Genomic DNA, 13,170 nt, shown 5'->3' with positions numbered 1-13,170 from the left:
TGTGTATGAGGCCCTTTGTGGGTTCCGAGTGCCATTATTGGGTTATGCCATGTGTGATTCCTTTTGTGCACGCATTGGGAAGTTAAACCTGGCCTTCTGGAGATATGACCAGAATTTACCAAATCCCCCCCAGAGGACATGTTTCTTTGTTGTAGGACGATTAAACCTAGGAGCAGCCATCACCCCAGTGAAGGCAGTAGAGATCTCTGTGGAATTAACTGGGACAAAGACAGCTGTCACCCATCTGCAGGAGGTCAATGGGTACGAGAAGGGAGGAAATCACTTCCTGAGATCAAGTCTTTGTCATTAGACTTCATCAGGCTTACCCTCTCCATCATGTGCACACGAGTGTGTGTGTGTGTGTGTGTGTGTGTGTGTGTGTGTGTGAGAGAGAGATCTCACCTGGCAGAGTGCTTGTCTGGCTTGCACAAGGCCCTAGATTCTGTACCCAGAACTGCATATATGCTCCTGGGTGTGGGTGGTGCAAGATGGAGGGAGAAACAAGAGGGTCAGAAGTTCAAGGCCATACTTGGCTCCTTAGCAATTTGAGGTCAGCCTGAGGCTAAATGAAATTTGTCTTAAAGCAAAAACAAGCAAATGATATAAGAGCAATGAAATCAATCAATAAATGATACCACTGAAGTCAGGGGTTCCTGAATTTTATACAGTACAGGACCATGACTTTCCAGTCATGTGTCCAGCAGGAATAGTAGAGGTGGTTACAAACCCCAGCTGACTCAGAGGCCACAGCACAGAAAGCTGTGTTTTAAGTATCCTATGTTCCTCAAACTCCAGAGCAGATTTTGGTTTCACCCGGATACTTTTCATCGTGATACTTGGCTTAGTGCTGCCATCTGCTGGAGGAGTTTATCAAAGTAAGGACTACATGCATCTCTCTCGGATAAGGTTATTCCATTTGGAGTCCCTTAGGTTGTACGTGAAGGTGCTGTATGTATTGAAGACTCAAGGACTCTTTCTCTTTGTGGATTATATACAGCAGACCCTCACTGCAGGGAGGAGGGGGAGTAGCTACAGGATGTTGCTGCCTACCCACCTTTAGTTTGTGACAAGCTAATCATGATCATGTTTCCTCATCGGACCAAGCTGGACCCCGCCTGTAGCCAAACTGCCTTCTGATTGGCCCACCACCAGGCCTGCAGTTGCCAGCTGACTCCTCCCATGACAACTAGGAACAAACTCTTACAGGACTCTTCCCCACCTGAGTATTACAACCCTTGCCAAGGCATTCCATGCTCTAACCAGAGAAGAAAGAATGTTTTCTATAGAGAGTTGGGATCTCAATGGAAAACAAGACAAACCACTTTACTTTGCCTTATAGGATCATTTATATTTGCTCTGGAATCATGATTATAACCATGGCCACTTTTTTTTTTTAAACGGTTCTCTTAGCTCAGACAATCCTTGAACTCTTGATTTTGTTGCCTCTATTTCCCAACTGCTGGGATTGTCCAGCTCAGTTTGGTTTTCTTAACATTTAGAGAACAAACTCAGATCCCCATTCATGTCTGTTTTCTGCTTTCCAGCTGAACCTATTTGAATGTAATTGGCCCCATAAGCTCATAGGGAGTGGTACTGTTAGGAGTTGTGGCTTTGTTGCAATAGGTTTGACCTTGTAGGAAATGTCTCTCTGGGAGTGGGTTTTGAGGTCTCAAAGATGCTCAAGCCATGCCCACTGTCCCAGACTACTTCCTGGTGCCCTTTGATCACAGACGGGGAATTCTCAGCCCCTTCTCCAGCACCATGTCTGCCGGGACGCTGTTATGTCCCACCGAGATGATAATGGACTGAACCCCTGAACTGTAAGCTGCCTCTTCAATCAGATGTTTTCCTTTATAAGAGTTGCTGTGGTCATGGGGTCTCTTCATAGCGATAGGAACGCTAAGACACCCTCCATTGCTCGCTGTCAGGTGAGTTGTCACACTGTGAGAAAGTAGGAAAGAAGGCACAGAGAGCAAGAGGAAAGGAGGATCACCTAAAGCTTCCACAACCTTCTAACACTGCCGTGGGCAGGGACCAAGTCTGCAGCACGTGGACCCCGGGAGGATATTCCAGATCCAAACAGTGGCATTCACTTGGCCTTTATGTGGTACAAGTCTCATTCACAGGCAAGAAGTGCAGGGTATTTTAGGTTTGGATTTGGCTTTTGAAGTTAGGAACTCATTATATTAATCAGCGCTGGATGGTCTGAAACTCACTATGTAGACCAGGTTCACCTCCTGTTTGGGGTAAACTTTCTGCCCCTGCTTCCTGAATGCTGGGATTACAGGTGTATGTAACTATATCCAACTAGAGAATGTATTAACATTTACTCAGTAAATACTTACAGCCAAGCACTATTCTGGAAGTCTGGGATAACTTGTCGAACAAAATATACAAATGCTTATACAGTGCTTAACACACACACACACACACACACACACACACACACACACACACACAGACAATGAAAGTAGGAGTGAGGGAAGTTGAGAAAAATAAGAGGGTCAGCAGGAGTAGTTAGAGACAATAATTGGGAGGGATATATTTAGAATATATTGGTTACATGTTATGAAAATTATCAAAAATAAAAGCCAGACAAACGTTATTTAGTGGGGAAGGGATGTGGTTCAGTAGTGTAGTCTGTAACACCTTGGGATTGGGTCCGCACACCCAGACCTTTGCTTACTCAGATTCTACTGCTGAGTAGAAAACCAGCAAGTCAGCTCACACAACCAGGGGGAGGCAGGAGTATCAAAGGATTGGGGACTGGTCATGTTCATATTTATGTTATTTTTTTGATATAGCCACCCCCTCTTTAGGTTTAAAAAATAGACAAATTAAGCCGTAACAAATTGAGAAGCTTCTGCACAGGAAAACAGACAATGAGCAGACTAAACAGAGCCTACAGAACAGGAAAAACCCAACAAAACAACAAAACAACCCCCCCAAACCTACTTCAAACTGTTCCTCCGACAGAAAGCTAGTATCAGGAATATACAAAGACCAAGATGACTCATGAGATGGGTTAGCTGGCACCTGCTGCCAACCCCACAACGTAAGTTCAACCTTTGGAACCCACGGGGAGGAAGGAGATAACAGACACCCAGGGTTAATCTCTGACCACACATGTTCCATGGCGCTTCTCTTACAGCAGAGATTATTACAGAAAACCAAATGCAGAGAACCATGACCACGAGGTGCCCAGCCCCAGCTGATACATCTACAACACAGCCCCTGCACTTAAGGCTCAGAGAAACATTGTGGAAGATGAGGCTGAAAGACCAAGAGCCGGAGGAGCAGGGCAGGGCATCTGCTTTGACATGGTGTCCTATCAGTCAGGGAAGCTGAACCAAAGAAATTTCAACAGTGTGGTTGCCCAAACAAGACCTAAAGAATGGCCATACCAATTGATATGCCAGACTGGGTGGGGGGAAGCTCGCAAGGCTTTACCCATAGAAGAAGAGCTACAGGCAATCAATGGTTGTTGGAAGAGGGAGAAACATTTTTCTCCGGGGACAAGACCACTGCCAGGATAGCCGATCCCAAGAGGTCCTCCATCTATGTATATGTAACAGTCACAATTAAAGAGCAAGAGGCTGTGAATTTGAGGAGTGGGAGGAGTTGGAGGGAGAAGGGGGGATGACATAAATACAATTCTTATATTTGAAATCCTAGAAAAACAATTAAAATAATGCTTAATATTAAAAATAGGAGGCAGAACCAACACACCAGAAATGGTTAAGGAAAAACGTGCTAATATGAATGGGCAGGTTTCTTTCCCCCCAAACAACATACAGTCATTGCTGAAACCCGAAGCGTCTTTACCCATTATAGGAAAAGAGCACAATGCAAGTCATACCACGACTGTGATGTGAAGATGTTTACATGGGGCAAGGACCAAAAATCAATGTACTAAAAGTATATTGTTCTCAGAGAGGGGATACGTTATTGCAATGACAATGTCTCACAGGTTGCTTTAGTGCAGTTACTGAGTTGCTTGTGGTCATCGCCAGGCAATAACCTGCACTGTTCTTAAGATGAGTTAGACCCCAAGAGGGGAAAATTATCAGCACTTCCTGGCTTGACCATTGGGGCATTTATCACAGTGACATTTCTTTCTGATGTGACTGTTTCTCCACTGCTGCCTCTGTCAATGCTCAGCTTTGACCTTTGATTATCTTTTCAATGGTTTGAAGAGTTAATTCTTCCTGTTCCTTTTATAATAATAAGTGGGTCCAGTCCTTTTTAAAAGTGGAAGAACTGGAGACAAATAATAAAAATTGTAAGAAAGTAAGAATTAAAGAAAGGAGTTTGGCTCTCAGGAGCCTGAGGGAAGGAGAAGCTCTCCCTGAGACCAGCCCAAGATACAGATTTTCAACACTGTCCCAAAAAGCAAACGACAAACAAAATACTATCTATATAAAAATGATACAAGAATTTCATTTTCAGAACTGTCCTCAAGATGATACTTATGTAGCATTTCCTCCAAAGGGAAACGATACCACCAGGTGATAATATCATTGATGATTTTATGCCGGTTATTGGTGAATCCCTAGAACTGATTACAGCTAAAGGAACAGCATAGAGCTGTTGAAACTGACCCCAAACTCTCTGCCGAGGAACAGTACCCTTGTACCCTAGAACACACTATCCAAAAAGCTAAAGTAAAAGAAACTGTGGTAAGATCTTGACACAATGCTCAAGGGTGGATATAGGAATTTCTTTGATAAATTTCAACAATACAGAATCCCTGGGTTCAAAGGCTTGCTCCTGTAGCTGATTTACTAGGGGGGAGGGATCCTAAAGGCTCTCTTATTTATTGTATCTATATTTGTTGTCTAAATGACTAACTTCATAGATATGCAGTTGGTTTAACAGAAAATAAATTTATGTATTTAACAAACATAATGGTGGCTTGAGGAATACAGAAAATTTCCTTGTATTCGGATATATTAATTGTACAAAATAATGAGTTTCTTTATGACGTTTTGATGTGTGCATGTCACTTACTGTGGTCATATTCACCGGCAGCTTTCTGACACGTGCTCTAGGGCAGAGGATATGGGGTAGAGTCAGGCGAAAACAGAGTAGGATATTAATGGTCTCTGTTTTTAGTGTCTGCTGTTTTTAGAATATTTAGTTAGCTCAGGCCAGTTTGTGGAGCCGTCTAGTTGAATGTCACATAATTTAAGGGTGAAAACTTCAGCTCCTATCTTTTGTGTTAACCTTAATTATCAGTTCTGGGAAGTTAGAGTGGCCATGCATATGACAGGTGGCGTGATCCCTTGCTTGGGAAAGGAATTATGTGTCTTAGTTTCTTGCCTCCTGTTTGTACCTCGTGAGAGGCAGATCGGCTCCCTGCAGTGTCAGTCACACTTGGAGACAGCAGTTTGCAGATGTCTGTCCCTTGGTTAGTACTTACACATGAGCTCCTGGAGAACCTCAAGAACCATTGCTGGCAGGTGCTCCGCTCATCTCTGCAGCTCTTCAGAGTCCCCGGAAGATGCTGAACTGCGCTGTTGCTGGACCCGAGGTAGGCTGCATCACCCATGCCTTATGCAGATAACCCGGTTCTTTTCTCTGAAGGCAGCAGTCCCTGACCTGAGTACACATTCCCTCTGCATTTACTCTCTGGAATTCCAGAGAAGAACCTGTAAAAGTCCAAGCACACACTAGGCAGCCGGATAGACACCCAGGGAAGGGCAGGGACTTTCATCATTCTTAAGTAACAAAATAACCTTATCACCTCTCTTTAAGGTACTTACCCTGTTGTGGGCTATGCTTCTTGGGAGTCTTATGGGGTGTCTATCAATAGCTACATGAATACAATTAATCAGAAAAAGATTAAAATAGAACTATGGTAAAAAGCCTTGGGAAAAAAGACGTTCATGTAGACTGTGGCAAAGAGGTGCCAATTTGTGCATGCAGATGGAAGAGGAAACTGTGGAGATTAGTCATATGACTGATTTAGAGAGCTCTTCCAACTGACTAGGTCAGGCCTGAGTGAAAATATATGAGCACCGAGGCAGGGGGTTTATCCTGATGGTAAGATGCAGACTTTAAACATTTCCTGCATGCTAACCTGTGAAGGATGAAATTGCAGGTACACTGCCAATGAACGTGTAAGACGGACAGCCATGAAAACGAGGTGGCCCTGCTGACCGTGTACACTGAATTCCCACATCTGCTGGTCTCTGCTTTGAATGTACAATGAACTGCTTGGGAAGCTTTCTTGACTCTGTTGTAGTAAGCACAGGGGTCCTGTGTTTGTCACAAGCTTCCGGTTGATGCCACTATGAGCTTGGTCAGAGGATCGTTTACTGAGTAGAAAGGCCAGCCTATTTAGCATAGTAACCAATGGATGGTTTTAAACAGAAGGGGACTAAAAGAAAGGTCAAAGCCTTGTTCTAAGATGCATTGTTTGTGAAGGTGCTGACTGTGATGTGTAGCTAGAGTTTCTTTCCTGCCTGGTCCCACAGAGATGTATGAACTATTTGTAAACTGTTGGCCTATGGCTAGGGCTTCTTACTGGCTAGTTCTCTCTTAATTATTAACCCATAACTACTAATCTATGTATTTCTACATGGCTTTATCTTACTGGAGAGCTTCCAGATTCCTGTCTTCCCCATAGCTACATGGCATCTCTCTCTGGTTGCTTCTTTCTCCTTCCTATCCCCTACCTTCTCCTGGTCTCCTAGCCCTACCTATGCTTCCTGCCTGGCTACTGGCTAATCAGTGTTTTATTCATCAACCAATAAGAGAAACATATATACAGAAGGACATCCCCCATCAGTCACGGGCTGTTGTGGTGAGGGGTCAGTCTTTCCTTCCTGGAATGGGTGTCAATTTAAACTTGAGTCTAAAGGGTGATGGGATGAGTAATCTTCATTGTCAAGTTGACTGGATTTGGAATCAACCAAGACATAGGCTTGTAGGGCAAGGGGCCTCTAGGTAGTTTCCGGAAGGGTTGACAGAATGGGGAAGATGGTGGCGCTATCTGGAGGAACCTAGCTGGTTATAAGGAGGTTGGATGAAAAGCTTTTGCCTTTTCCTGACTGCCTCCACCTCCTGGCGAGTGCATCTACTCTGTTGGTGCCTTAGCTTGCCACTGTTGTCTGTTGCTATTAGAACTAAGCTTCTTGGTCTTTCAATGTGGACTGAAGACCAGTGGCTCTCCAGGAATTCCCTCGACCTACAGTACCAGATTGAAGCTCCTTCAGAACTCAGCTCCATGAACTGAGCAACTACTGTGTTCTCAGCCTCCCCAGTGTTCAGACAACCATTGTTGGACTATCTACTGTAAGCCAAGCTAATGAATATTCTTTGCAATATATGTCAGTCTATCAGTTCTGTTCCTCTGGAGGATCCTGATAAATACAGATTGGGTTGGGCGGTGGTGGCACATGCCTTTAATCCCAGCACTTGGGAGGCAGAGGCAGGCAGATCTCTGTGAGTCTGAGACCAGCCTGGTCTACAAGAGCTAGTTCCAGGACAGCCTCCAAAGTCACAGAGAAACCCCGTCTTGATAGACCAAAAAAAAATTGCCTGGGGATGAGGCATTCCCTCTTTGTTTCCCGGCCACAACGGTATGAGCTTCTCCTTCTTGCCAGCCGGGCCTGCTAGGATGGACTGGCAGCTCTCAAACACTGAGCCCAAAGACCCTTTCTCCCTTCGGTTGTAAATGTCAGGCACTTTCTCACCAGCAAACACGATGGTCATGGGAAAAACCCTCTATTCTCAAGGACTTCATTTACCAAGTTTGCATATATGTGTCTGGGTCTTTCCCCTCTGGTTTCATTTCTGCTGTTTCACCAGTGCACGGAACATGGCAACGCTTGGGCGACTCATGGCTTGCTTGTGTGTTTACGCTGTATCGAGCTCCATAGTGATCAGATCCCTCAATAGTTGGGAATTTCACCAGCAAGATAATTTTAACATAGTATAGTCAGGTATACGAGGCGTGTCCTGAGGGGATGCACATAGCACAATCTTCAGCGACCCAGTGTAGGGTCTGAGGTGTGAATGCAAGTTCTGCAATGAAACTTCCAACTTACACGGAAACTTGCATGAGACTGAGTAACTCTTATAAAAAATGATTGTGTTATGTGGCTCTGCGGCTCAATGGATAGCACACTGGACTTGCAGTGATGAAAACGATTGTGTCGAGGTTGGAGTCTTGCAGGTCCAGAGCCTAATTATAATTTATTTTGGGGACTGTCTTTTGCCTCTCATTGGCCATTCCTTGCTCAGCCTTGTGTCTGATAAGGTATCCTTGTGACTATCAAGTGAATGTTTGTTGTATTAACTTAGCAGGCTTTCTCTAACTCTGAAACTGACATCATCATCCAGCACCTGAGGCTGAGAGCAGAGCTTTGCTGGCGTCTGCCTGCCTGCCGCTTCCAGCAGTATGTTTGCAGTGTATTTGGACTTCTGATCTTCTTTGTTTTGCTTCCATAAAGACATCACGAAATGACTGCTTTGTTGGAAAAATGATATTTGGGGAAATCAACATTGATGTTTCTGGACCATGATCATTTATAGTTTATTCCAGAATAACCTCTCCTTTTGATTCTCTGAAGTGAGTGTTGTTTTACTCCTTGACAAGCAGCTAAGCTTAGCAAGTCCCTGGAAGTCAGCTCATGGACCCTCTAACTCCCTAGAGGTCTCTCTTCCTGGTCCCTGACTGTCTGCCACAGGCCACCTCTCACCCACTCATAACATGCCTGTGCCCTTCCATCTGTGGGCGGCTTTCCTAGATGTTGCCATTCCTAACGTCTGGAGTGACAGAGGCCACAGAACAGAGCACTCATCAGTACTGGGTCCAGCCTGAGTACAACCATTTTCTCTCTAGCCCCGCCCACTGCATCATAAAAAGACAGGTAGCCCAACATTCTGGTTTGTGATGTGTAGAGGGCCCTTTAGTCCACTAACCCCTGGGGGCAGCAGTACAGTGGATACCAGAGGTTGAAGTAGTGACTTGTATTGGAGATGCATTAGAGAGAGAGAAGAGAGAGAGAGAGAGAGAGAGAGAGAGAGAGAGAGAGAGAGAGAGAGAGAGAGAGAGAGAGAGAGAGAAGCTAGGAGAGGTCTCCTGACCTCAGGGTAGGACCTAGGGAAGGTTAAGTTCTGGTGACAGGAGGACATGTGTTCCCAAGGATCGGTCTTCCACTTTCTGAAAACCAGGAGACTTCAGTATACTGGGGCCCATGAAGGATTGGTAAGACAAGCCTCTAGGCCTGCCCCTAGGGTTTATTTGGCAGTCCAGGAGATTAAATTCCTCAGAACTGTGCCAGCCAGTAGAAGGGGTCTGGGTAACAGGCAGCCTAGCCTGAAAGAGCTGCCTCACCTTTCTCGTGGCAAGAAGCCAGAGCATCTCCCACGGCTTACAAGCTCTGTTAGCGAGGGCCATTCCCCTGACCCTAAAGTTCGTCTGTACAACCTTCGGGGTGACTCTGTTGAAGGTCTGGGGCACAGGTGGACATTTGCTGGGCACATGGGTTTGCTGAAGACTGGACCCGAAGTAGTAACAGCATGGGAGGCCCAGGCGAAAAGGAGAACAGTGACATTGCTTAGCAAAGCCAGAAAGCAAACAGAAAAAGCCCCAAACCCAGGAGACACCAGGAAGTTCCTGGAGCAAGAGGTGGTTGTGAGTACCAAAAACCCAAGCGAGAAATGGCAGCCAAAAAGGAGCTTGGAGGATCTGAGGTGGGACCATCTGGGAGAAGCAGGGGACACAGAAGAACCCAGACAGCCACAGGAACTTTGCAGATGCAGCAATCACGTTCCTCCTCTTGAAGAAAACACCTTTTTGCAGGGCAAGAAGATCAAGCCCCATTCTAGACATCCAATGCAGATGCTGTGCCCCACATCGCTTAGAGAGGAGGAGCCTGGAGAAGAGCTGAAACCAGTGCCACCAGACAAGGACAAACTGAAAGACTTGAAAGCCTCCAAAGAAAGGGATGCACAACCTCAGTTCCTGTGGGAAGATACTTTCCTGGAGGGACAAGCAAGGGTTTTGGACCAGAATCTGTGGGCAGAAGCTAAATCCCAGTTCCTAAACAGGAGGAAGATGCAGGTCTTGGAGGTGTTGGCCAAATCTCATGATAAAGAATTCTGTGCAGTCAACACCAGAGGGAAAATACAGCTGTCTTTTCAGGACAACAAACAGGGTGTTTCAGGAAGAAACATAGTGAGGCATAAGTGGCAGCCCAGGGAGGAAGGCTGGGACCCCACAATCCAGGGGACCCCAGTCACCCTTGCAGTTCGGGCACACACTTATCTCCCCTCAGGGTTCAAAAGATGAGTGTGCTCCAAAGACCAGGCTGAGCTTGTCATTAGGTAAATCAAGTATTATGGATTCATAAGTGCTGTGCATCCTATGAGATTGGTTTATGTTTGGGTAGATGTGAATGCTAATTGTAAACATTGCAGCTTGGATGGAAAGGTACCCTGGGAGTCAGGAGTCAAGGAATATTACAAAGTCACTGTAAGTGTAGCGGCTTACAGCTCTGTTCCAGGGAAGGGCTTCCCCAGTGCAAGTGTTACAGCTCTGCTCAACTCCCCGAGTGGAGCTTCCCAGGGTGGCTCGGGATTGGTGGAATTTTTGTAGTCTGATTCTGGGGCAAGCTTATGGATTGGTGGGATTTCTAGCCCTGGTCCTGGGGTCAGGTCATGGTCGGGTGTTTTTTTCTTGGCCCTTTTCACCCTACATTCACCCACATGTTTTGTTTATTAATAAATGATTGGGGGGGCTGGAAAGGGCAGTGACATTATCATTAGTTCATTGGGTGGGGACATCCAGGTTGCTTGGAGCAACCCTGATCATCATTAGGGTGTAACTGGGTGCTGCAGGCCTCTGGCTCTGTAGCTAGGGGCTGGTAATCCGGTAATAGTAACTGTTAAGAGCCTGGTTAGAAATCTTTTGGATCTGTTGTTGGAGCAATCGAGACAAGAGTTTTATAAGGCAGGGTGCAACTAGTAGCATTAAAAAATGAAGGATTCAGAAGGGTAGCGTCCAGTTCCATATTAGACTATCAGTGACCCACTGGCCAGAGGTATGTTTCTTACATTTTTGAAGATCTATCTGGAGTTGTAGGATTTTATCATTTGCTGTACCCTATTGGTTAACATAGGAACAAAAATCTTCCCCGAGGAAGAGACAAAGACCACCTCTCTCTGTTGTTAGTAAATCTAATCCGCACTGATTTTGTAGTACTATGGCGGCCATCGAGTCTATTTGGCTCTGGATCCACCCATTGGATATCCTGGATGAACTGTGAGGAAAGCCCATGGTAAATAGCTAGGAAGGCAGTCAGTCCTGCCACTCCAGTGGTGACACAAGCGGTTATGCTCAGGGCTACTAGAAAGGGCATGACCTGAACTGCTCATTTGTCATGCGATGCTGCTATAAGCCCAGTGATGGTAATTGGCAAGGGCTCTTTACCAGGTGTCACCCATAGCTTTGGAAAAAGGAACACCAGGACACAAGTCCCAGACCACCTCGTGGGTAGGCAGTGGTATCTTTGTGTGCCACAGAGAATAGAGGCATTGTGAATGTTTGGACATGGGGGCTGAGTGGTAGTATCGAGGAGTATGGTATTATCGCAGTCTGTGGAACCCAGGGTGCCCACAAATATGTTAAAGTAGTCTGCAATACCGAAGAGAGACATGTGGGAGAGCAAAGGGCTGGTAGTGATATTTGGCTCAGAGCAATTGAGCAGCAGTGAGATGAGAGAATCTAATAAGACAAAGGATGAGGTCACAAATGGTGGTTGTGAGTTTGACCCAAGAGGGACACACAACCAGTCTTCTTCAAAGTGGTCAGGCAAAGAGTTGTTCAGTAGCTGATACACATAGGTTAAGGTCTGAAACAAGAGACGATATGACAGGGAGGTGGGATCAATATCATCAAATAAGGGTGATATTGGGGATGTAAGGATCTTTGGACCACTTCTGCCATATCTATACCTTGTGGTTGAGAAAGTGGACTGTGTACCCTGTGTTTTGAGCATGCCTGACAGGTGGCTGTGATAAATGCCATAGTAAAGATTATCAATCACTCCTGTCTCCCACCTGGGGTGCCATGGGTCCTTAATTAGAACATGAAAGATTTCCCAGTCTGCATAAAAGGTAGCGTGCATTCCTGAATTTGCATCATGTCTCCTATAGGATCACTAAGGGCAGTCTTCCATAAGTTTCTGGCCAGTGTCGACAGTAATCTCTAGTTGGATCACAGAGAAAGCATTCATTGGGGACAGTTGTTTTAGAATTTGATGTAGGTGTTATAGGGATAAGCATCTCTTTTTGGCAACCCGCTGGTGAGCTGTCTAGCCGTGAGAACTACTCTTAGCATCAATGGGGAAAGAAACTGGAAACATTCTTCACCACCCTAAATCACTCTTATACCTTTGGACTTTCATTCACGTGCCTTCTTATACCTTATTAAACAAGCATTGTTTTTTAATCTTATCATAAACCCCATTGCTTTGTTTTTTGTTTCTAAGACAGGAATTATCACACAAAAATAGAGAAAACAGGCACAGGGGCTAAGCCTCAGTGAAGGAGAGATGGATAAGGGAGTTATAGGTCACTGAATCAGCCTTTGCCAGCCTGATATAGAGCAATTTCCAGATCCTATTTGGACGGGATGTTGGTTAGAGGTGGTGGGTCTCTTGGATGATAAACATCCATTTGGAAGAGCTACCCTAGACAGGTGTAGATAAGAAGAAATAAAGAAGCAAGTTTAGTTATAAGAGATTTTTGGAATCGTTTGTACAGTGGCAGAAGGTGTCATTGAAAATTGAGCATGCCAGATTTGGCTATTTGAACTGTGCTGAGGTCCGAGCAAGGTTTTAATAAAATCGGTCCATAGAGGAAGAGGGGTAGGGTCACAAAATGAACTCCTTTGGAGGGAGTTTCTATAAGCTCCAAGTGGGAGCTGAGAGACAGGTGGGACAAGGTCACGGAGGCCCAGAAGGGCTTAAGGAAGCTGCAGGGCTTAGCAGGCAGCTCCCAAAGTGAAGAGGCCAGAAAACAGGGAGGGCTCAGATATCTTAACAAGAGTTGCCTACATGGTGGGGCCCTGGAGGCTGTAGCAGGCTCCAGGAGCCAGAGAGGGGACATCTACCAAGTAGGAGGGGAGAGAAGGATGGTTAGAGCAGGTGGAGGGAA

At 45.5% G+C, this 13,170-nt stretch overlaps 1 protein-coding gene across 1 annotated transcript; it reads left to right on the top strand.

The window, feature by feature from the left end:
- The first annotated feature begins 8,946 nt into the window (after window positions 1-8,946).
- LOC121134189 (protein Tex24-like) lies at window positions 8,947-10,333 on the top strand. The gene has a single exon (XM_040731997.1). It carries the CDS (start codon window positions 9,143-9,145, stop codon window positions 10,301-10,303), a length of 1,161 nt encoding a protein of 386 aa, XP_040587931.1. The 5' UTR covers window positions 8,947-9,142; the 3' UTR covers window positions 10,304-10,333.
- The last annotated feature ends 2,837 nt before the right edge of the window (window positions 10,334-13,170 follow it).

The sequence above is a fragment of the Mesocricetus auratus genome, unplaced genomic scaffold, assembly GCF_017639785.1.
Source record: "Mesocricetus auratus isolate SY011 unplaced genomic scaffold, BCM_Maur_2.0 Super-Scaffold_100026, whole genome shotgun sequence".
In the NCBI taxonomy this organism is placed as follows: domain Eukaryota; kingdom Metazoa; phylum Chordata; class Mammalia; order Rodentia; family Cricetidae; genus Mesocricetus; species Mesocricetus auratus.
Note: the sequence above shows the minus strand (reverse complement) of the source record. Positions and strands in the feature narration are given on the sequence as shown.